This window comes from Orbicella faveolata, unplaced genomic scaffold (assembly GCF_042242905.1).
Source record: "Orbicella faveolata isolate gen_17 unplaced genomic scaffold, um_ofav_v1 contig_1, whole genome shotgun sequence".
Taxonomy (NCBI): Eukaryota; Metazoa; Cnidaria; class Anthozoa; order Scleractinia; family Merulinidae; genus Orbicella; species Orbicella faveolata.
Window position 1 is genome coordinate 31,595,284 of NW_028301536.1, and position 22,970 is coordinate 31,618,253.

Genomic DNA, 22,970 nt, shown 5'->3' on the forward strand with positions numbered 1-22,970 from the left:
GCTAGTGGTGTAAAATTTGCGGGTGGTACATATATTATTTCGATTTCTGAAGTCTATTATATATCCGATCAGAGCAACAAAGATCTCAACTTTAAAAGTCGTCAGTTCTTAGCTTTTGCTTGCACGAAGACTCTCGAACTGATCTGATTTTCTCGTTTAGCTACAATCGTGTGTTTAATGCTTGTTTCCCATGCAGGCATCCATGGTAATTTAATGTTCCAAGTATTTTCAGAAAGCTCGCACTTAGAATGAAATTGTTTTAATATTGGTAAACACGGGGCAGGATGTGGGGAATATGATTAGCACGCAAGAGAAAAAGAACTAAAAACACACACATGGCGTCTTAATAAGCAGGACAATGCAAGTTTTCCTCACCAAATATCGTTTTGGACTCGTTTTTGGCAGATATTTCCCCGAAACTTAGCGAAGTGCTCTGATGGCGCTCATAATTTGACGATCATGAATTCGCAGACCGCAAATAAAACAAGATAAGAAACGAGTGAAAAAATAAAAGGCCGGTGTATAGGTCATGAATAATTTATAGTGCTTTCTTTGTTCATTAGTGTTTAGTCTAGCGCAGTTGGGTCTTCATTAAAATAAATATTCGTCAAGTGACGGCCTCACGAAAGTAAAATATCTCGTTCCACTGGATTTCTCGAGAAAATTTTCCATCTTAGGCAACTTCTGTAACATACTTAGCGACATCAGGAGACATCACCAATGATAACTAAATTTTTTTCCTTGAAAGTGGAAACTCTTTTTGTGACCTTCCTGCTTTGACGTTTGTCTGAAACTTGACCGCAAAATCGCCGCAATCCTGACTAGGGTGGGGTGGTGATTTTTCTTAAAGTATTGGGTTAATGATTAGACTGGAGCGTTACGATCTAGTTTCATTTGTGTACTGTTTAGGATTTTAGCTAGAGTTCTAAACGAAAAGATAAAACGAAGTTAGAAAAACCTTCTGTGTGACTGTACGTCGTAGCAATAAACAGCCACCACCTCCCCATAGAGAGAAGCTCGCATACCAGACGGAACATCAGAATGAGGCTTCCGGCTAATCGTCTGGGACAAAGATGGTGGAGACATATTCGAAAGTTATTGAACATTCTAGCCCGAGGCTGGATTAATTATTTCGTTTGTTTCGTGCTATGCTTTCCCAAAACCGTCCACGTCCCGTCGAAGCTACCACTTTCACGAAATGAGAGCACAGAATACACGATTTCAACAAATGTTGAAAATCCGTCGAACTACGCTAGGATTTGGTGTTGTTCAAATCCTTTTAGGCGTCTCATTAACTGCGTTGTCGTTTGTAGCCTTCGCCTTCACTTCATCGAATAGAATACGGAATGCTTGCCCTTACTGGGCTGGATTCACGGTAGGCTTGAGTTCTTCTCACCTCACTAAATTTCAGAACTGTTGTGGGTTCAGCGCGAGCGTTGGCGTGATTTGAACTGACAAACTTGTCGCTTCTGTGTTCTTTCATAGGTTTTTTGCAGCGGAGGTGTAGGAATAATTGCTTGGAAGCATTCGTCTGTCATGTCGGTGAGTTTGTCTAAAATGTAATACTTCTAATCTTAAAAAGGGGACTTTCAATGATTTCAGCACAATAACAACTTCGTTAAAAAATCGCCTTGCGGTAACATCTTGGCGCTGGTCGGATCGGATCTATATTTGCTTTCACTTTGATATACGTACAGACATCGCTTTTTTCGGTTGCATCGGAGCCGGGATTACCTTTTTCGAAGTGATCCGCTGGATATTCTCGCGTCAAAATCAGGTGGAAAGTTTTGCTGGTTTCGTGTCTAGATGTTCAAGGCAAAATACATTTATTTTCCATCCCTATTTATGTTTGCTCATGCATGCAGACAGCGAAACTTGTGTTGTTTTCGACACTGTCTGTCAACGCTCTGTAGATTTAGTAGCCTGTGACAAAAATGCCCGATAACTAAAGCTGAAAATTTTCGACACATTTCCTGTAAGTACTTTTCTGAGCTCTAAATCGCTAACAGGTTTCCTTAGTTTTCCAGACAAATTAACGTATCGACTCCAGTGAGAATTAGGTTTATTTTTATTCCGCTGAAATCTGTTCTTTGCGTTTCAACGCTGGTAAAGAAGTCATTTTTTTTCAAAGAAGATTGTAACCCTACGCTCGTTGAATCTAGAGCCAACATATAGCAAAGTTCTGTTCGTAGGAAACGTACGAATTTAAACAAAGGGTTTTTTTTCCCTTTCATAGTCATACAGTCTGTGCAATATGCAAAAACTTGCTCAAAACCAGACGATACATCATTCATCCAGCTGAGACATCCACAGCTGAATTTGCAATTAAATCCTGTGGTATATTTTTTATGTAAATTTAAAAGGGAGAAATGTGGTATTTCCCTTAAAAATTGCTATTTTAATTGTACACAGCCTTGATTTTCAAAAACAGGGACAAAAAGGTTATGAAATCTCATATTTGTGCCAAAAGAAAGAGTTCATTTTTGTAAGAATGTTTAACACCATGAGAGAGTTAGTCTAATGCAGTATTGTTAAGAGTGGTATTTGGGTTTAATGTAGGTCACACACGTGATAACGGTTTCATTGTTATGTTGTAGAGAATATTGGAAAGAGTTGTTAAAAAAAGGGAAAAAAGTTGCTAGCAGTGCACAGGAATTGGCCAGTTATGAAACTTGAAAGATTCACAACATATTAAGTATAGAGGAAATAACTTTTTACTTCTTTCTACGTCACATGCAAATAGATATGTCATAGATATGTGATATTCGACCTTAGTTCTTGCTGTAGACCAGTTATGTTATGCACAGTATCTCAAGGTGTAAAAAACATACCTATATAACAAATGAAAAAGTCTATATGTGCAGCCCAGTCTGAGATTATCAGAAAATATGAGTGAGACTGGTCAAGCATTCCACAATGATCAAGAAATGAATTTATTAATGGAAATTTTTTTACATCAATCTTTGAAAAGTTCTTCAACTGAATAGCTCAATATTCAGAATGACTTTTTTCCAAACTTAGGGGCAAATTGGCTTCATGTTACATTTTCATAACATTTGCTAATGACGCTTTTCCACAGACAGCTCATTCATATTTTTATTGGTACAATTAAGAAATAGAAAACATGCACGGTGTTTCTGTGTTTTAGTATAAATCTACTAGCGTTCTATCACAAATGCTGTTCTCTGATTCTACGCTACTCACTATTCTGTGATAGATATTTAGTAGCATAGCAGTGTGCCCTTGTCAACAAAATGACTGCTGCTTCTTGGTGTTTTCGAAGTGTCCGTGAAGAGGATGAAGATAAAGTTTTCAACAACTAGCAGATTTATACTTCTAAAAACAATTAGATTATTCGCTCTCAATTTCTGTGCGTGATATGCCCCTTCATCAACTATCACGCACAGAAATCGAGAGCGACTACTTTAATTGTTTAATACAAACACAAGTGAAGTTTGGGAGAACAAGAACCTTGCGCTGTTGGAACATGAGGTGACAGGCAAGTGTTTGCACAGCTTTTTTGAGTCCTCAAATTTCTGCAAGTATCTCTATAAGTCAGAAACATGGACAGGGTTCTCCTGAAAACTTGAAGGAAAGGGAGAATAACTTTGAGTAGGTGGTGGACAATGCCGATAAAAAGTTATTGAGGCCACGTGGAGGAGCATTTTGAAACTGGGGTTCTAAAAAGTGCATTTCAGTGTATTTTGAGCAATCATGGTTTTAAGTTCTTTTCTTGAAGAAAAGAACTTTTGCTGAGAAAAATATAATGTATATTTCTTAGTTGAACAGTTTAATCATTGTCATCCATATCAAATTCGTGAAAAAATATCAAAAATGTCAAAAATGTTCTTATCTTGTGGTCAATCGTGTGTAAGAACAGATCAGAAACCCAAACGAGAAAAGAGTTTTGCTGGCATTAAAAGTACTAGATTGAGGTTTTACATTTATTTTGTTAAAAGACAAGTTTTGAGTGGCGTTAACACAGTGCTAGAGGTGGAATTCATTGAATGTGATGAAACTTGTTATTCGTAACTGTTGCAAGCACAAGCCTGTGAAGTTTCCCATGGATGTAAGCTCAGAATTTCTTCTGATTAAGCGTGCGGATCATCATCAACTTTTTGGATTTTTCAGTCATGATTTCAAAAGTCATAAAATTAATACTATTAAACTTAAACTTGAGATATTTTGCAAATGTTTTGCTTTGTAATGAAGCCTTGAAAAAGTGCATTTATTTATTCATACTTCCTTCCTCTGACAAGCTCGCCAGTTTTATATCTCACTTTCAATATTTACACAAACATCTCACTGCTGCCGAGTTTGAAGATTGTGTAAGATCTTGCAAAGTTTGTTTCTTTTGTTGAAGGAAATCTTCTTTTATTAATTTTTTTCAAGTACGTTGCAGTTATTTGCTCTTGAAAATCCTCCATGTGCGAGCCAAGCGCTGGGTTGCATGTTGTTGTGTTTAAAGAACTAATTAAATTACACGCATATTCACTGGAGATAAAAGAACTAATTTTAATTGTATATTTTTGAAAGAAAACAACTTATCTTCGTTTGTGCCATCTCGATAATTTCTTTTCAATCTGTCCCAGACGCTGAACAGCGATTGCTGGGTTTTCGCTTCATTTTCAGCAGAAAAAAACAAGCTTTACCTGGAAGTCAAATATTTCAGTGCTTCTTCACAGCTCGGTGCCCACATCACGTTTTTGGTGGCAATTCTCGCGGCCCGAATGATTTCAGATTTCTCTTATCTTACAGCTATAAGAGTTGTATTTTTTTAATCGCTACACATTTGTTAAGAAGAAAATTAGACATATTGCATACGCTTAATTTAATTGACAGATGGGCTCACATTGTTAAAAATAAAAATCATTCATAATTTATTTACTTTGAGTAGCCGGCGCACCAAGGACAACTAGACGGCAAATTTTGCCGGTCGCCGGAGCTTACGGAGTACTCTGCATGGAGGAGGTGTTTCTTATTTCTTTTGGAATATTGCTTGATGAAGAAAAGGAAACAACTTGTTTACTTTATCATCAAAATGGAAATTATGTTTGCTCGCACCATCATTATGGCTAGTTCTGTGGTTCTATCAAGTGATTGAGACACATTTTTTAACCAATCTGCATGTGTATTTTCTTTGGGCTGTGTTGTAAGATGCATCTAACATGCTGCAGGAAGTGGTGTGTAACCAGATGAGTGGTGACTTGAATATTTAAGGCAATGCCCGGAAATTCATGAATGTAACACCTTCAGCATTGCCAGTTTTCACTGTATGGAGTATACATGTCACGTGAAAGTAGTAAAGGAGCTAGCTTGCCAATAGTCTTCTGGTAGGGATTGAGGGATTGAGATTTTTATCTTTGCCCCATTTGACAGTATAATTTACATCTGTCCTCATGTATGAAGCATATTTTAAATGCAATATTTCTGAAAGACCCTAGTGAAATGAAATGGTGTGATTCCCTTTGTTTGGTTTCTGGAGGCAGTTAAAAGAGATTTTATTGTGTCATACTGAGAATGGTAGAAACAAGGAACTATACAGCATAACCATAACTGGGAAAGGGAGGAGACAAGAGGTAGGCGTGAAAGACCAAGAAGTGGTGCGTAAAATTTAAACATGAGAAAGACTGCAGAGAAAGACTGCAGAAGTTGATGAGTGAAATATTAAAAAAGAGATGACCCAACAAACCCAGTGGAAGACAACATAGAAGAACTGGAAGAGATTGAGATAATCGATTTAGGAAGATGTTGAGTACAAGAGGTTAAGAATGTATTGAAGAAGGCCCAGACCTACTGAGAGCTGACATGAAAGACACTGCAAGTAGGCTGACTAGATGTTATAAAAGGTGTAGAGAGATTCAGTGGTGGCTAGAAGTGTGGAAGAATGGGGCAATGAAACCTCAATGTTTTGTCACCATGGGAAGTTGTAAGTCGTCACTTGTGACCTGGTGACTGCCAAGTTTTAGCCTGTGGCATTCTACTATGCTGTCTTACTGAAGTTGCACACAATTCATCTAAATCAGATATTAGTCTTTTCCCAGACAAATTTGGATTTGAACTTATAGTCATTCTATGTCACACATGAACAGTGTCTTGAACCTGTGATCAAAATCTTCCAATCCAGGCACGAGTTTCAGTGGTGTGACGGGGGTCACGAAAGTCAGAGGTGTAATTGAAATATTTGTTGCGTTCGACAAAAGGGGAACGCATACTAATTGGGTCATTCCAGCGGGTTTAGGTGGGTTTATTTTCCGCAATGCCAGATGATTTCAGGGTTTGGATGCCATCTTGGACTGGCTGGCTGGCTGGCTACGTGGCACAAATGGCCTCGACCTCACGTAAACTTTTTCTTGGCCGCTGGGAAGTGGTACACTCTAAAATCAGGATTTTTAAAATTAGAAACTAGTATCCTTAATTTAAGTAGTTGTATTCTTAAATTAAGAACTGAGATCTTAATTTAAATATTTGTGTTAAGAATTAAGTTCTTCAACAAGGTCATCAAAATAAGGGAAAAAATTCTTAATATCAAAATTAAGCCATGCTGTCTCAAAGTAAGAAAAAACGATTTTGAAAACAAGAAATTTATATATTTGTTCTTATTATAAGTAATTTCTTAAATTGAGAAATTTTACTTACTTCAAGAATTTATTTCTTAAATTAAGAATTTTAAAATAATAAACTGAGGTCCTTACCACCAGAATTACATTAAGAAATGTGTTTTCTAAATGGAGAAATTGGGTTTTAGAGTGGTAGGTAATAATAATGGCACGTCTACAAACTTCAAAGGCTAACATGGAGAAATTACTGCTTTGAGATTTAAAATAGACAGGAAAAATACAAATCAATGTTTAGGTGTCCTCACAATGGAAGATCAGCGAGTACAGAGTCCTCAAACCATGGTGATTGGTTGTACGCTTTCAAGTAAGTTTTGAATATCGATCGAGGTTTTGAAGCAGTTTCCTGGACTTTAGAAAACAAAAATAGTAATGAACAGTATTACCTCTGCAGTTCCCACTTTGAATTCGGAAAAACAAAAGGCAATGCCCAAATATAGAAAACAAAACTCCTCATGTTCATTTAACTTTCAGAATGGTCGTTCACGTGTGACTTAGAATGACTGTTATATCACTACTGGCCCTGTAGCAACAGTAATGTGGAAGCACCGAGCAATGATTCAGTCTTCCCTCACAAAAAATCCAACAACATTCACCTTTCTCAGCTTAAAATATGCAACACTCTGACATGCTGACGTGGGGACATTCCTCCCCAGCGCTGTCAACAACTGACGGGGAGATTGACCTCCCTGATCCACACTACCTCTCTCTGAAGACCTACCAATGCCAGACTCAACAGACCCCCGGACAGTCTCACTCCGAATCAATCACCATAAAAGGTGCAAAGGCTAAGTTCAACAAATTTCACATTCTCCCAAGCTAGGACTACCTTTGGATTCAGAGGCATGTGCTTAACCTTGCTAGTAAACCAAGTTTCATGAGGGAAACCATGTATTTATGGCAAGATCATCTATTTTTAACTGCACTGGTTCAGATAGCTACACTTTTCGTTGGACTAGGCCAATTTTAACTGGCTCATAAAGCTTAAAGCTTTATTAGCCAGTAAGCTCCTCTGCAGTATTTCCTACTGCAATGACTGCAACCTGCAATGTTATACTGCTGGCACCAGTGGAGACTTCAGTCAGTTCTGGTACCACTAGTGGACTAGATTTTTTTAAGTGGAACAGTGTTCAACTTGAGTGACTAGAGCACCACCATAATCCAACAGAAAATTGAATATTACTGGACGGTGTAGTAGGAAAGATGAAAGTATCAAATGAGAGACATTTCGCTAAGATCTGAGTAACCATAGCAGCATAATGACATCATACCCCATTTTACATTGATATTATTGGAATATATACAATGTCAAGACAGTTGTCTTAGTAATTTATGGGACTGTTTTTGAGAAAACTGCAGGTGAAGTTTCAGGGTGTCAAAATACAACAAAACTAAAACTACTTGAAAATGGTATTGAAGACTATGTCGTCAAGACTCCACGAAATGGTATTACCTTGTGAAAATGAATAACCTTGAGTGAAAATCTCAGAGAAATTGCTCCGTCTTATTTTCAAAAACATTGGTTTGAACATCAACTGGTTTGGAGTGTTATTTTGCTTTTCCATCAAACATTGACCCTACAAGTGACTAAATGCTACAGATAGCTATTTTCTGGCTGTTATCTTGGCAGATTGAAGCTGAACCCTCAAAACACTAATCTTAATTGAGAACTAACATTTCCCTCCATGTTGAGTCAGTTGTTCTGTTTTTGTTGGGGCATGTGCACAAAGAAAAAATTTTTGAGAAGCCTGTACAGGGTTGAACATTCAGCACATGTGAACCATTTCATTGTATGCCTTACATCTCACTCATGCAATAAACTGTGGTCAACGTAGTCCTAGCTCTACAAGTTTTCTCTTTAAGAGCAAATGCATTGGTTTTGTTAGTTGGTCGTTGAAAAGACAAACCTCAACATCAGTGAAATTTCGGAAGGCCTAAGAACTTGGGAAAATTAGATTGTACTCAAGGTCAGGGAAAAGTCAGGGAGTTTTGTATCAGGTCAGGGAGTTTCTAAATCTCCATTCAAAGTCAGTGAAAAGTCAGGGAATTTTATCTTAAGGTTGCCGCAAATTATTTTATTAGGTGTTAATTTGTGTTTAGACAAGGTAATTTGTTTCAAAAACTATCTGAGCCATCCTTATTTTTGTTGGTTCATGGCCAGAATAGTCATTCTGTAGGGTCAGTGAAAATTGCTTCACAGTCAGTGAAAAGTCAGGGAAAAGTCTGAGATTTTTTTTTGTTCTGGTGGGTGGCAACCCTGCAAAACCAGTTTAGGTTTTCTGGTTTTCCCCATTTGTTTGTTATTCTCCTTGTTCTTTCTCACTCAGTCTCTTTTGCAAATTTGTTGGCCTTTGAATGGGGACAAATTCCAAGCTTTAAAGCCTGTTTCCCTTTTCCAGTTTTTCCCTTGAAATCTTTCAGGCATGAATGCTTTGCAAGATTTTAAGGCCCTCTGTTAGCTGGCTATCAAAAACCTGTCCTATTGTGAAAATTGATGTCAGTACTATGAGAAGCATTGTTCCTCAGGGTGCCATTTTGGTCACAAATAGGGTATCTATTTGGGCCATTTTGGTCACAAATAGGGCATGGTTTTTACTCTCTAGCCTTGAATTGGGTATGTTCTTTTTAGATGAAGCTACGTTTTGCATCATTATAGATAAGACCATGATCATTAAAAGCCCTTCACAAATATGCCTTTAACATCAGTCTGAACTAGGGAACTAATTATCGGGCAGTTCTAAAACGGTATTGATATAATGGTAAAACGGTATTGATATAATGGTCAGGTCTTAAAAAAGTCTGGATACGAGCCATGTGGCCCATCAGGCCGAAGCTTATGCCGGTTTCTGTAGCATGAAGTGACTAGGAGTATTTCTACTCCCCCCTGGATGGGATGCTAGTCCATCACAGGATAACCCTGAAGCATTGATTAAGCTCGTCAGTACCCATTTATACACCTGGGTGGAGAGAGGCACTGTGAGAGTTAAGTGTCTTGCCCAAGAACACAACTCAATGTCCCCAGCCAGGGCTTGAACTGGATCACTTGATCTGGAGACAAGTGCACTAACCATGAAGCAACTGTGCCTCCTTAGTTTTAAATAGGGTATCAAATTTTTGGTCAGGTCATAAAAAGACTAGGGAAAATTGCAGATTTTGGTCTTAAATAGGGTAAGAGTTTTGGGAAGCAGGCCACACACCACACCCCACCCAATTTTTCTGGGAGTACCCCCCTGGGGTTTCAGAGTAATACAACAGAGGGCTTTCCATTTTAAATACAATTCTCCTATTCTTGTGGCTGTTGTTATGTCTCTCTCTCTGGATCTTCAATGTTCTCCTAAGACCCATTCAAGTGGAGTTGAAATATTCCATGAACCCCATATTATGTTGACACAAATAAAAAATTGGGGATGGACCATTCGACTTTTGAGGGGGTGGGGGGAGGGGGTGCTGGCTGTACCGAATCATCCACACCCCTCAAAAGTCAAATGGACCACCTTACACCCCTCGTTGTAGTTAACCACCTTCAGTTATTGTTCATTTTAAGTGTGACATGAATTGAACTTTGCCCATGAGTTTCGTAATCGGTGACTTTGTTGTTGTTGCAGATGAGCTTGTTCACGTTCTTCTCAGCAGTATGCGTGGTCCTGCAGATGATTGGCACAATTCTGACAGGAGATGCTGGAGAGCTGTTGAAGTCACTTGTTATGTGTGAAAAAGGCATCTCTGGACAGACCTGCAAATGCTGTGACTCAGTTATGGCATGTAGGCAGAGTGTGGGTGTAATAGAGTTTGAAGACGTGGAGGACTGTAGTATCGTAACAGGCTTGCTCACTGGTTTAATGTATGGGCTTTGCGTTCTAACCATATTTGGAAGCTTGCTGTGTTTTATTGCAACTATACTAGGATGTACTGCAGTTGCACGTGAAACAAGCAGAAATCAGGTACTAGTTTCTTAGTCTAGTTCAAAAGTGCAACGTCTTACCTATGCATTGTTTAGAGTGGGTCCTAAGTTTCTGAGAGGGGCAATGTGTACAAAGATAAGAAAAACAAAACTCCCTTTAATTTGACTATATTTGTATTACATGTATACATATTTGTATTACATATTATTATGAAATATGCTTGTAAGCACCTACAATTTTGAATGTGACACTAATAATAATAATAATAATAATGATGATGATGATGATGATAATAATAGTAATAACTACTTTATTTATACTGCAAAAAATAGATCAGCTGAAGTTAAATATTAAGACAGCTGGTATAAACCTATCCTACGATAACCCAAACAAGCCTTTTGTACAAATATAAGCCCTGGGTTCATGTAAAGTTAGTGTAACAACCAAAAACAAAAACAAAAATCCTAAATCATGTTCATAAGGCTGTTTGTCTGGGTAAGAGCTTGTTGCATGGCTGTTTTTGTTGTGGAAAGAATTTTTGTGTTTCATAGCATTTGTATTAAATAGATCTTTTGAGAAAACTTTTAGCTGCCTTATTATTAGAATGCTGCATGCCGGTGAAACTTCCTTCTCATAAGGACATGAAAGAAAACAATATTTCCCGTTTAAATGCAAAAAAATGTCTACCAAATAGAGCCTATAACTAAAAAAGTGTCTTTCTTAAGACTTTAATCTAAATGCAGGGCTATGACCTTGATGCTCATATGTGGCGGAAGGTTATTACTATTGGACGGAAAGGGGTCTGGGATTCGGGTGCTTATTTCAAGTGCTGGGGCTTATCTTTGAGAGCTTATGCTACACCTATGGATTCGTTCCTTTCTTTCCCTCTTTTTAGGGGCTTTGTGGCCGCCATAGCTCCAGAAGGTCGCATCCTAGAAACCAAGAGTGCTACACGTGGGCACCATATCCCACAGACCTGACCATACTGCCACCATACGCACCTCCAGTATATCACTCAGTTGAAAACTTTCAGGATTATGGCATATCATCGTGTATAGTACCACCACCGGTGTTTGATCCCACAGACTTGCCTCCCCCTTACTCATCACAGAACCCATCCATGACAGAGTCTCAATACTCTTTGTCTTCTCCTGAGTCTTCAACCAGTCAAACTCATTTTACTTCTTGTCAAGAAACTGAGGTTCACTTGCAGGCTGAAAATCATGATCAAGATCTTGAATTGCAAGCTCCTCCGTCCACCACCTGTGGTACGCCTAGTGGGGTTATGTACCTGGAAAGTGACAGTCCTTCAGGGGACGCCCATTCTAACTCTGCTGTGGGCAGTATAGACCTTCTCTCAGCCAGTGGTTCATCTGACCTGTCGTCTAACTCTAATGACAGAGTCTCTTCTGCTCGAGAACGCCTCCAAACAGATATCACTGACTCACATGATCACAGCATGGTTATAAGTAGAGCCATTCCTTTAAAAGTACATCGCCCAACGTGCTCAACGTCCAGAATACAAGCCGAATTGTCTGAACTGGTTAAAGCTTCCACAGGTTCGAGGAAGAGAACATCGTCACTTGGATTAATACAAGAGGTAGCAACAAGAGACATAGTGAATAGCCGTCCTGTTAGGACAACCTCTGGCTCTCCCGCCAGAGGGACCACCATCCTATCTCTCCGTACACGGAGTAGATCTTTGGGGGAAAGCTCCATCTATGTAAATTCATTTGAGGTTATTAGACCTCCTCCTAACATGCGAGTGCCAGCTGATGAACCGCACAAGCCTTCCAGTACAGATAGTTACTTCAACACAAGAAACTCCCATCATCGTTTAGGAAGAGGAACTACACACAAAGGCGAAGCGCTGATAGCTCTGCAGGGCAGCAGACACAGTGAACAAAGGAGAGAGAGAAGTAAACATAGGCGAAGAAGGCACGTACACAATATTCCTAAACACAAGGGAAAAAGGTATCTTAACTGTGAATTGGTAGACTCGCCACAGAATTGTGGCCCTGAATCGTCAGTGACACAGGGCAAGGAAACGATAGTATAAATGAACACAGCGGCGGGTGAGTTTTTATCCCGCAATTTCCCATCTCTTACATTGACTGAGAAAGAAATAAAGTCCGTCTTTTGTTGCTCTGGAACTGTAGTTTCAGCAGTTTTTTTTTCCTTTGTGAATAACGAGATATCTGTATTGAACAAATTTTCGGTAGAACTGAAGGTTCCTTGCACCTCAAAGGGTGCTTCAGTAGATTTTTTATTACATTAGTAATATATAATATAAATATACATATATATATCTATACATAAACAAAATATAAAGAGATCACAGCTGAAGAAAGCCAGAAAAAGAGAATGGCTTGGCTTTTTTTCGCATGTATAGCATGTTTGCAACATGTTTGCACGTGATTTTGTGTTTTTCCTGGTCTGCAAAAGACTCTAAACGTCTTCACATCGTATTCAATTCAATACTCCAGTCAGGGAACTACTGTAATTAGACAGCCTGGCTTCCTTAATGAAGGGTTGTCCATTTGACTTTTGACGGGGGAGTGGGTGATTTGGTACAGGTGCGAATTTTTGTTAACACTTTGATACACTACAAAATTTTTTCCCGGGACGAGTTGAAATTTTTTCTTCGCGTAACGTTTTTTTTTTTGCTCACTGAATGTGCATGAATGTTGTTGTTGATTTCTTTTCTTGGGGGGTTGGGGGGGGGGGGTGCAACAGTTGTGTGCATGAATTTGAATTTTTGGTCTAAGTATGCTTGCAGGGTTTTTTTTTTTTTTCAAAATCCTCCACCCCTTCCCTCCTTCCCCACCCCACCCCTCAAAAGTTAAATTGTCCACCCGTAAAAAGTGCAAGCAATTTGGCGTGTACAGATATTGCTTCGTGTTATTTTGGTTGGACAAGGAGAATTGGAAACTTGTGGGTAGTTCGAGGAGGATATCCGGTAGTTCCCCAGACTGGAGTGAATAGAATCGTACCAATTATTTAACACATTCTGATTTCTTAATTAAAAATATTTGAGTTACCGTCGTTTATATTTTGTTCCGAAAATGTTAATCTGCTTGACAAGCTTAAGAGCCAGTTGTTCAAAGAGTAACACTATCCACTGGATAAATGACTATGCAGTAGAGAAGTGTTAACAACAACAAAAAAAATCTAGAGGCCCCATTGGGGGAATATGAGTGTCCCGCATCCCGTTAATGTTTTGCCCAAATATACCCGATCGCGTTGATTCCAGTTGCAAACAAAAATAAACGATTTTCCCACTCGATATTCCGTTTTATACCATGCTATGCAGGCAAAGGAAATACAGCCAATCAGAATACAGGATAGCCGTTGTATAATCGACGGTATTAATACACCCAACCTTCCCATCATGCGCCATGCGTGTGTCGCAATGATTCTGTTGGCCACTGTATTTTATATGGCATGGTATAAAATGGTTATACAACGCTCTCTCGTATACCAAGAAAATACAAGTGACTCGTGAGATATTCCATGGTATACCACTCGAAAGCATTACATAACCAGTGTTTATCTCATCCAAATACATGTATCCCATAGCCTATTATTTTTTTGTCCAAAAGATACCGTGTCCCGTTCAATTTTTGCCTGAATATCTCGTATCCCGAAAACCCCTAATTGGGCCTCAATCTGCGCTACACTGAATGGTGATTTCTCCGGCGGATAGTATAAATCATACTTTGAAAAGGTGGGGGCAAGGTGTACCTGAATCAATGTAAAATATAGTAGTTGAGTAGTTCTGATTTAAGATTTTTATCAAAAGTGCCGGGGCATCGAATGTCTTTGAAAAGGGTGAATTGTTCGTCGCTTAAAACCGAATGATAAGCAGAAGATTCATCTATTTATAGTGACTGCTGTCGTTAAAATATTGGTCCAGTTGGACTTTAATTTGTGCGTTATGTCATGTTATTGTCAAGGTAATTCTCTCGTTATAAGGCGGCGAGAAAGTTACATTCCCTTATATTTTTACCTTAAAGTATACAAGCAACAGAAACATAAGTTTAAAACAAACGAACAAAGAAATTAGTACTACATTGTTGCATTGCAAGTTGAAACCCTCTGTTGCGCGTATTACCACGTTTGTGACCAACTTGTCTCGCAGCAAAATACAGTATTGCAGGTTGAGGCAACATGTTACACAAAGTAGACTCGAGTTCTACTTTCTGCAACAAATTTTAGATTTGCTGCTTCGTATTACCACTGAAGCTACAACTTGTTTCGCAGCAAATTTGAATTCAACGCTTGTAATTGGCTGTCACGAAGCGGGGGAAATAAAAAAAACATGGCGGACGGTGAAGACGAGCCTGAATTCGAAGTAGACCAGTAACTCTCAGAAAGTCATAAATTTGCCCTGTACAAAGACCTCGAGGGCTATCATAGTCTTATTCCGGACACCTCGTTTGTCCCTTCAAAACAAGCAACAGAAAAGGCAAAACGCTTGGAAGAACTGTCGCAAAAATACAACTTTTCGCCTAGCTATCTGAAACGACACTGAGCTTCATGCTGAGAGAACTTCGCTGGCACTGAAAATTAAGAATAAAATGACGGCCAGAAGTCGAAGTGGAAGTTCGTCGAAACGCTAAATTATATGAAAGAAGGAGCCATCTTTATTTACACACGACTGACCAGTTATACGTGTAGAATTCCGCAGACTTGCAACACTGTATTTTGCTGCGAGACAAGTTGGTCACAAACGTGGTAATACGTGCAACAGAGGGTTGCAACTTGCAATTCGACAATGTTGCGAGAAAAGTTGAAGAAAAATGTTCGTATTACCGAACCTTTACTAGCAAAAAATACGAAACATTAAAGAAGCATTGAAGGTTACCGTTTGCTAATCGTTACATTTTCTTTAAATAAGATAATTAACTTTATTCTCTTTTGTATAAACTTATAAGACTTAAAAATATTAGATTAGACATGGTTTACATTTCGTGTGAGTAGTTTTGAGGCCTACATATTGAGAACAATTGTTTTCATTTCTCTGTGTATTGAGCTCACAAAATAGCCACGCGTTCATCAGATAACATGAAACCGGCCAAGTCATACTAAGTCGATGAAGCCGTTTCGGCCAGTCGGATGCAAAGTGCAAAGCATGCATGATACGTGTCATTCATTCAAGTCCTACAACTGTACTGTGATTACGGAGAGCAATTCTACGGGCGTTTATATGACTTCGGCATTTGTTCTCCCCCGTGACACTAACGTCTAAGTTATACTGAGAAAAATTGCCCTATCTGTTGCGCGAGGCAGTTGTTCTTACAAGATACAGGGAGACTACAGAAGACTTCTACTTTGCATGCATACAACTTGTCTCGTCTTGTTGTGACAGAAGGCCCCAAAAGTTTTTCATCATGGAACTTCCTCTGCAATCTTTTTAGCCTTTCCGTGGCACGTTCCACGAATGTCTCCCAGAATTGAAAAGGACGTGGGAAAATTAGTAAGGTTGATGGACAACATGTTCATACATTCAGGTTATTTCTGAAAGAGAAGCAAAACATAACCTTGCCTTGCATTTTTCTGATATTAATCTCCTGCTTCTGGTATGTATTCTACGTGTTGTAACCCACTTTACAGGAAGATAGGCCACGTGACCGTCGGCCCTAGCAGAGCAGATGCTATTTAGATTGCATGGTCACTTCTGTTTCTGTTGTTAAATACTAAATTAAAAATATCCGCCAGACGGTTAAGAGGGTCGGTTAAAAACAACAGGCGATTAGATAGATGACAGTGTTTTTGGTGCGAATAATAAACGCCAACATAAAACTGATCAGAGCACGTGTCGTTCGCTTGGAGCCCACCCAACCGAGTAAAACGTCAGGGCTGGAACTTCTTGGATTCGCTTCAAAACCTTTACATTGACTGTCGGTGGACGTGAAACACGACAGCCAGGAGTTCAGCGCTGATAATCTCTACTCTCTTTGCGACGCGTGATTTGGGTTATTTATCGCGAAGGGTGAAAAAATGTCTGTGATGCGTGATTCGTCAAGATCAATTGAACGTCACGAAGTCACCCAATGTGGGGGTAAACCACTACAACGATAGTTTTACGTAAAGAGAGCGGTCTATTTTTTTCCTAGAACTGTAAGGCGATGAAGGGTTTCCTTTTTTTTCCTTTCACCAAAAAATGAAAGCTATTGGTCTTTTTTCCGTTCTCGGTCTCCGAGGAAGCACAAAGCGTCACAAAACGTGACCCACTAACTAATCCCACCCAAAACCACAAAAGTGCAGCCGGTGTCCACTAAGTAACATTCTTGCCCGCGTGAAGTCATTAACCTTATACTACAATTCCAGCGCGTATAGTTGCCGGCCTATACAGCTTAAGTAGCAGGCGTGATAATAGAAAATGGTTATTGGTACTTGTAGCCTTTGATCTGCTTCTTTGTCTAAGCTCCTTTGTTATCTTCAGTTAATTCAAAGGTGTAAACCAATCTGCAAACTTGATTTGTGGAAACACTGTAAGCTAGCCTGACAGTATAATCAAATATTATAGATCTCGGGAAATACATGTTTATAGATTCAATATTGAAAGTGTTTTGTAATGAGCACATTATAAGGCTTACTTGCCGGAAATCGATGTTCACGTAATTAAAGGTTAAATCATGATGTTACCACAATTTTGAACGTTACCACGCATTCCGCAGATCAAACCGTCATACACTAAAACAAAAGCTTTCGCAAACGTGCGTTTTCGACTCCCTAAAATTGCACGTGACGCTTATGACGAAAACTGTCGAGATACACAGAAAATGTTTAAGTGACGATACTGAGAGCGGACTAAATACTCCGCCGGCCTTAGCAGTCGTGATTTGCGCAGTGACATTGATAACTTTTTACGCCATTTTCATTTCTAAACTGTTTATTTACCAGTAACTGGTATTACAAACATTCTTTCACACTTAGTTTGCAAGACGCTCCACTTGTTGACTCAAGAGAGCATTCCTCGGCCAAAACAATTCAGTGTTCGCATAACTGAAACTATATAAGTAGGTATTGTAATGACTGATTAATATATAACATTTTATGTACAGAAGGAAGCTTCGAGTGTATTCAACTTGGCTCGACTTACTGTTAGAACCCACACACCCCGTAGATTTCTTAAGTCTTGCATTTTCTCTTGGTTTAAACCCATCATGTCGGAGTTGTCAGTCGGATACCGATCACTCGTTATTCAAAAGGAAATAAAGTGACACAGCTCATGGAACACATACAACAGTGGCACAATATCAAATACACTAAAGCCTTAAAATTTCAGATGTACACAGATTCAATTTTGGTCAGGCACTTATCTGAAAATAAACCGCCCGAAACGTTTGGCCTCTGAACGTTTACAGAGCCTTATGGTACACCATGGATAGCGTCGTGTATTTTGTTGCAAGATCTTCTTAGAGTAGGCGACGAGTAACAGCGGCTTCAAAGTGCACTTTTACGCAAATTTTTCCTCATTCTTAAGGATGGGGGTAAAAATAGTTAAAAAAAAACAGCAAAGAAGGGGTAGAAGGGGTATCGAATGGTTCCAGTCAATTAAAAAAGTGCTCGCAAAATTTTGTCTTTGCTCGAATTGCTCACAAAAATAAGATGAGTGCTCGTTTGCTCGTGCTCGCAAAATTTTTGAACTACTCGAATGCTTGGATTCTTCTTAAAATGTGCTCGATTGCTGGAAATTTCGTGAATCCTTAGGGTTAGGGTTGGACTGGTAGCTTTTAGCTTCTTCTCGTGGTGTGTTCACAACGTCGGGTTATAGAAAGGTTTATATCTCCTTGAACGTCCACCCACTGACTCACGTGAAGCTACATCACGAAGTAACTTGGCATAAAACAAGGCATAACTGGCTGCTGATGTAAACTGCTGAGAATGGTTACCTACCTTTGCGCCTATTGTCCTATTTTGGAGGTGTCAGCCAAATTTCTTGGCGCAACGTGACAAGTGAAAGAGAGATTTCAGCTGGCGGAAAGTTTACAAGGTGCTCGCTGCTCGCGTTCTGTATTTTCTAAAAGTGCTCGCTGCTCGCAGGACAAATTTGATCATACTGCTCCTGCTCGCAAAAATAAAGGCACTGCTCGCATGCTCACAAATGCTCTCAAAGACCGTTCGATACCCCTGGTAGAAATTGCACTGGTTGCAGCAATCGAACTGTAGCTTTTTACGGCATATTTGAGAATAAAGAGCAGTGAATCGCACGGGTGTGAATTGTTTCTGTACCGAATGGTACAAACTTTTCAGTTGATTTCCTCTTGGCGTAGCCGATTTGTGATAAGGCCTTCTACTGCCTTACCGTAGGTAACCATGGTAACCACCTGTCTATCAGTATTTACATGCAACAGTGAGAACTACCTGAAGTTGTAAGTAGTTAAGATGGATCCGCTCAAAGTTCGAGCAATGGGTGCAAAAATTATTTACTAAAAATCTACCCGTACACCACAGTACGGTAACTTTGGGAATGCTATTTAAAGCAACTTACTTTTGTTCATTGCCCTAAGTGACCCCGCGATAAAATTCTCAAACGTTCTCGAGAAAGCCTTTAATGTCAAACCACGTCAGAATGCTTAAAGCTTGTGTTATTGTGTTTTAACAAACGCGAAACGTCTGTTTTTATATGGATAACTTCAAGTTCAATTTCCCCTCACGGGGTCAGCTTCTCGATAAGTTCTTCTTAATTGTATTCAAAATATTACCATGCCATGAGGTTTTTTTGGTAACTTCATTTTTGCCATTATTGCTCGAATGTTCTGCGGAAATCACCTTAATATTTCTGTACAGTAAAACAGACTGCCCCACTTGCAAATGATGGAATTCAAACATTCAATTCGGTTAACTGACTGACTGCTTGGACAGGCTGAAACGCCAATTACCACTATCTAGCCCTGCGTTACGTCAGTTGGGTCACGTTTTGGTTTTGGATTTAAGTCAACTGCTGAAGCCTAGTTCTGTCTGTTCTAATCTATTCTTTAGTGGTCTCCGAAGAGTTTTTATCCGCTGTATCAGATTCCGACCTTCACGCGACCAACGAGTTCCCTTAGGCTCATGAAAGTTTTTTTTTCCCACGCCAAAAACCTATTATCACAGGCCCATCTAAAACAAACATTAGCCACACCTTGCTGGATGTATCTTTAGTTGCCATTTTTTTCGATAATAAGTAAGTTACGTTTAAGAATGGTCTATATAGATCTTTACAAGCGTCACATGCATGTTTGTTTGACGATCTGAATATAGTGATTAACTAGATTCTCTTGCTAGATAGTTGAACTATTTCAACCGTGTTAAATCGTTGGTATGTTGTTTCTAAGTGTAATAATAAATGCCTATCTATAAACGTACAATCCCTATTCGTGTTAATGATCGGCGTAGAAGAGGAAAACAATTTTATTTATTTGTTCCTTTGGGTCCCGCCCTTACTGGGGGTTTCTCCATTGTATTGGTGATAGGAGTTCCGAATGGTTTTGATAACAACAATTATAGGTTTTGCTAGAAAAGCTATTACAGTTCCATACTTTTAAAGCTCCAAGATCCAACTTGAATAAAATTCTTCCATCGACGATTCAGTCATTTCATTTCCGTCACATGTATACGTACGGCCTGAGACAAACAAGAGAAACAAGATGATGCCAAGTTCAGCGGTGACATCCACTGTATAAAAGTAATCAGGAAAAGTATCTCAAAAACAGTGCAAATCAGTTTGCGTGAAGTTTCACTGGCATAGTTACAGTATCATGACAATCTGATAGTTTATTTTTTTTGTTATTTTGGAACAGCTTAGAATGATATGGTGACAGTTCATGTCAAGCCTATGTATTTATTTATATCTTTATATATTTTAATTCACAAGGGTTTCCCATCACTGTAAATATTACTATGTTACATGGTATTACTATGTTACACCTTTATCTTGCAACATGGTCAAGTTTGTTTGCACTGCTAAACAGAAACTTTATTTTCAATTCATTTATGTGTCTTCAGTCAGATTAACTGTTTTACGAATGAATAAATAAATACCTTGTTTGTCACATCCTCTAAGAATCGAAGAGGCGGCCGTGGGATTTTAGAAGATAAAAAACTTTAAACATTCAAAATCTCTTCTCTTTGAACAAAAACTGATATCAGGGACCGTATGTGCAGTGGTACTAATTCGCAAAGCAAAGTTGACCAGAAATCTTTTTCCCAGGCACTGATTCGTTCCTCGAAAAAAAAAGGACAAACACTTTGATATGACATAATTTATTTGCCTCACAAACGAACGTAATAAAATAGTCTCTCAAGGTCTTGGCGTATTTCCGGCTTTGCGGTGAAAGACGTGACTAGAATACCTGCGTTGTTTCCGTTTCGCTCAACACCTTGGTTATGGTAGTTTCCGCTTATTGATAAGGCTTCTTGGGAGTGACTGTGTTAAATGTTGTGTCATCGCTATACAACATAGCAAAAATTGGCGCAAGAAAGCTACATACCAAAGAAAGGCTAGGTGGAAAACGCGGGGCCGGGGTTGAAAATAACAATTGATTGAAATAAAAGAGCTTTTACCGTTTGATCTGACTGGTCTTGAAATGAAGCGCATGAATTGCACGGCAGTACTCAAAGCCGACATTCTTTTCATGCCACCTCATGATCATGTGGTGTCAAAAGGGATTACGCGGTTAATATTATTGCTTCGTTTATTTTTCTGTTGTTTTCATCGTAAAATTCACGGCACCTACTCTTTATTTTTGACGTGATCTTTGAACATGTTGTTTGTGTTTCTTGTCAAGAAAACCTTTGGTATTCAGGCAAACAAAGGGAAAACTACAGCCTCATCAAAAATGTTGTCGGCCCTCAAACATTGATTTTGGATGTAAAAAGGTCCAAGTTTATTTCAATTTACTTCCTGATAGGATTATTGTCTTGAACATTATAATACCATGTAATATAAAGTGAAAATACTGACGAAAATTGTTATTGAAAAAGACTTATTTCACTGACCTTATGTAGAGAGCTGTGTTTAATTTTGAATCGTGTGCTTGCTCAGCATTGCGATGGTAAAGTCCCGTTGCAGTATTTTCCCCGGTTTATTTCAGGCTGTGACAAAACACTGCTGTACCAAGCTGATCTCAGGATCCCCTTTAACCTCAATCAACATTTATGAGCACAATTTTTAATTGCAGATTACTCGATTAGCCTTTGAATGTGGTGAACAGTTTTTTTCTTTTGGTTGCTCTGGATTGTCAGTTAACTTTCCTCTAAATAGTTTTTCCTAATTGTTTGGAGATTTCGGCGTCAACGAGGATTCAATATTTCATGTTTGTACATGGCAATTAATACCTTGAACTGGACTTGAGACTTGATACCATACCACCTAACAAAGAAATGGGAACCTGATCAAAATGAATAAATTGAATTGCAACTAAGAAACAGTTTTTAGGTCAAGTGGTGGCTGGACAACGAAAACTGTGTTTCACAAAATATGTATATCATGAAAGCGAACACACGGTGTCCTGACCTCAATAAAGATGACAGAAATGATGTTATGTTTTGTAGGACTCGGTTCACTTTCTGATTGAACTCAGAAATATTGGTTCCGAATGGAAGGGTCTAGGAATTGCAGTCAAATACTCGGATTTACTCGTCTTGACTATTCTTTGTGCTCAGTCGAGGAAAAGAAAAATTTCACGTCCTTTCAAAGGAAAAGCCACAAAACTCTTCAAGAGATGTCGCAGTGATTTCCCTATTTCAAGGGCCTGCATTAAAGACTAACAGTTTCCAAACTATTTCCGGTTGGCATTCTCTCAACTTTTCCACTTCGGCAATCTCGTCGCTGTCCTAGTAAGAGAAATGAGTTATTTTCTCAAAAAAAAAAAAAAAAAAAAAAATGGTAGCGATTCATGGTGGCCATTGTTTGAGAGATGAATCAGAATTGTTACGTAGGATAATAATAGCGTGTGGCGGAAATTTAATTTTAGCTTTGAAGCGCAATAAGACAAGATTGAAGAAAATAATTACAGGTAAGCCATTAGAAACATGTTCCATAAATAATTTATCGCCAATAACTTTGAGCTTTCGGGCTGGCTTTTGCATTTCATAAAAAAACATAAATGAAACCTCCCATACGTGGGTTGTGTTAAACAGAAATTGCCCTCGTCAGGAAAACATTTTCGCTCGTTATCCTTCTCTCTGCCCACGGGTCCTCTCAAAAAAAATATTTCTTTACTTACATAAATAAAAACACTGGGCTACGCTGTACAGTACATAGCCATTCCATCTCAAAGTCACGATGTTGAATTGTTTCAAGTACAATTCTATTCGTAAACTGAAACGATGAATTTTAAGAGGGCAGTCAGGGCAGTAATGTTTTTGTTTTCATTGTTGTGAAAATTCAACAAGAAACCATAGATAAGAGAGAGTGGCCGCCAACCAATCAAAACAACCCTAGCGATCCAAACAAGAG

General features: G+C 38.8%; 1 protein-coding gene and 1 long non-coding RNA gene across 2 annotated transcripts; one reads left to right on the forward strand and one right to left on the reverse strand.

Moving 5' to 3' along the window:
- Nucleotides 1-1,039: 1,039 nt before the first annotated feature.
- LOC110047178 (uncharacterized) lies at nucleotides 1,040-15,390 on the forward strand. The gene is made up of 4 exons (XM_020752925.2): nucleotides 1,040-1,375; nucleotides 1,486-1,542; nucleotides 10,223-10,558; nucleotides 11,415-15,390. Exons 1-4 carry the CDS (start codon nucleotides 1,199-1,201, stop codon nucleotides 12,576-12,578), a joined length of 1,734 nt encoding a protein of 577 aa, XP_020608584.2. The 5' UTR covers nucleotides 1,040-1,198; the 3' UTR covers nucleotides 12,579-15,390.
- A 4,263-nt stretch (nucleotides 15,391-19,653) lies between these two features.
- On the reverse strand, nucleotides 19,654-21,283 carry LOC110047216 (uncharacterized). Its single transcript, XR_016203922.1, has 2 exons — nucleotides 20,552-21,283; nucleotides 19,654-20,134 (listed from the first exon to the last, which is right to left on the reverse strand). It is a non-coding gene; the product is annotated as an uncharacterized LOC110047216 (long non-coding RNA).
- Nucleotides 21,284-22,970: the final 1,687 nt, after the last annotated feature.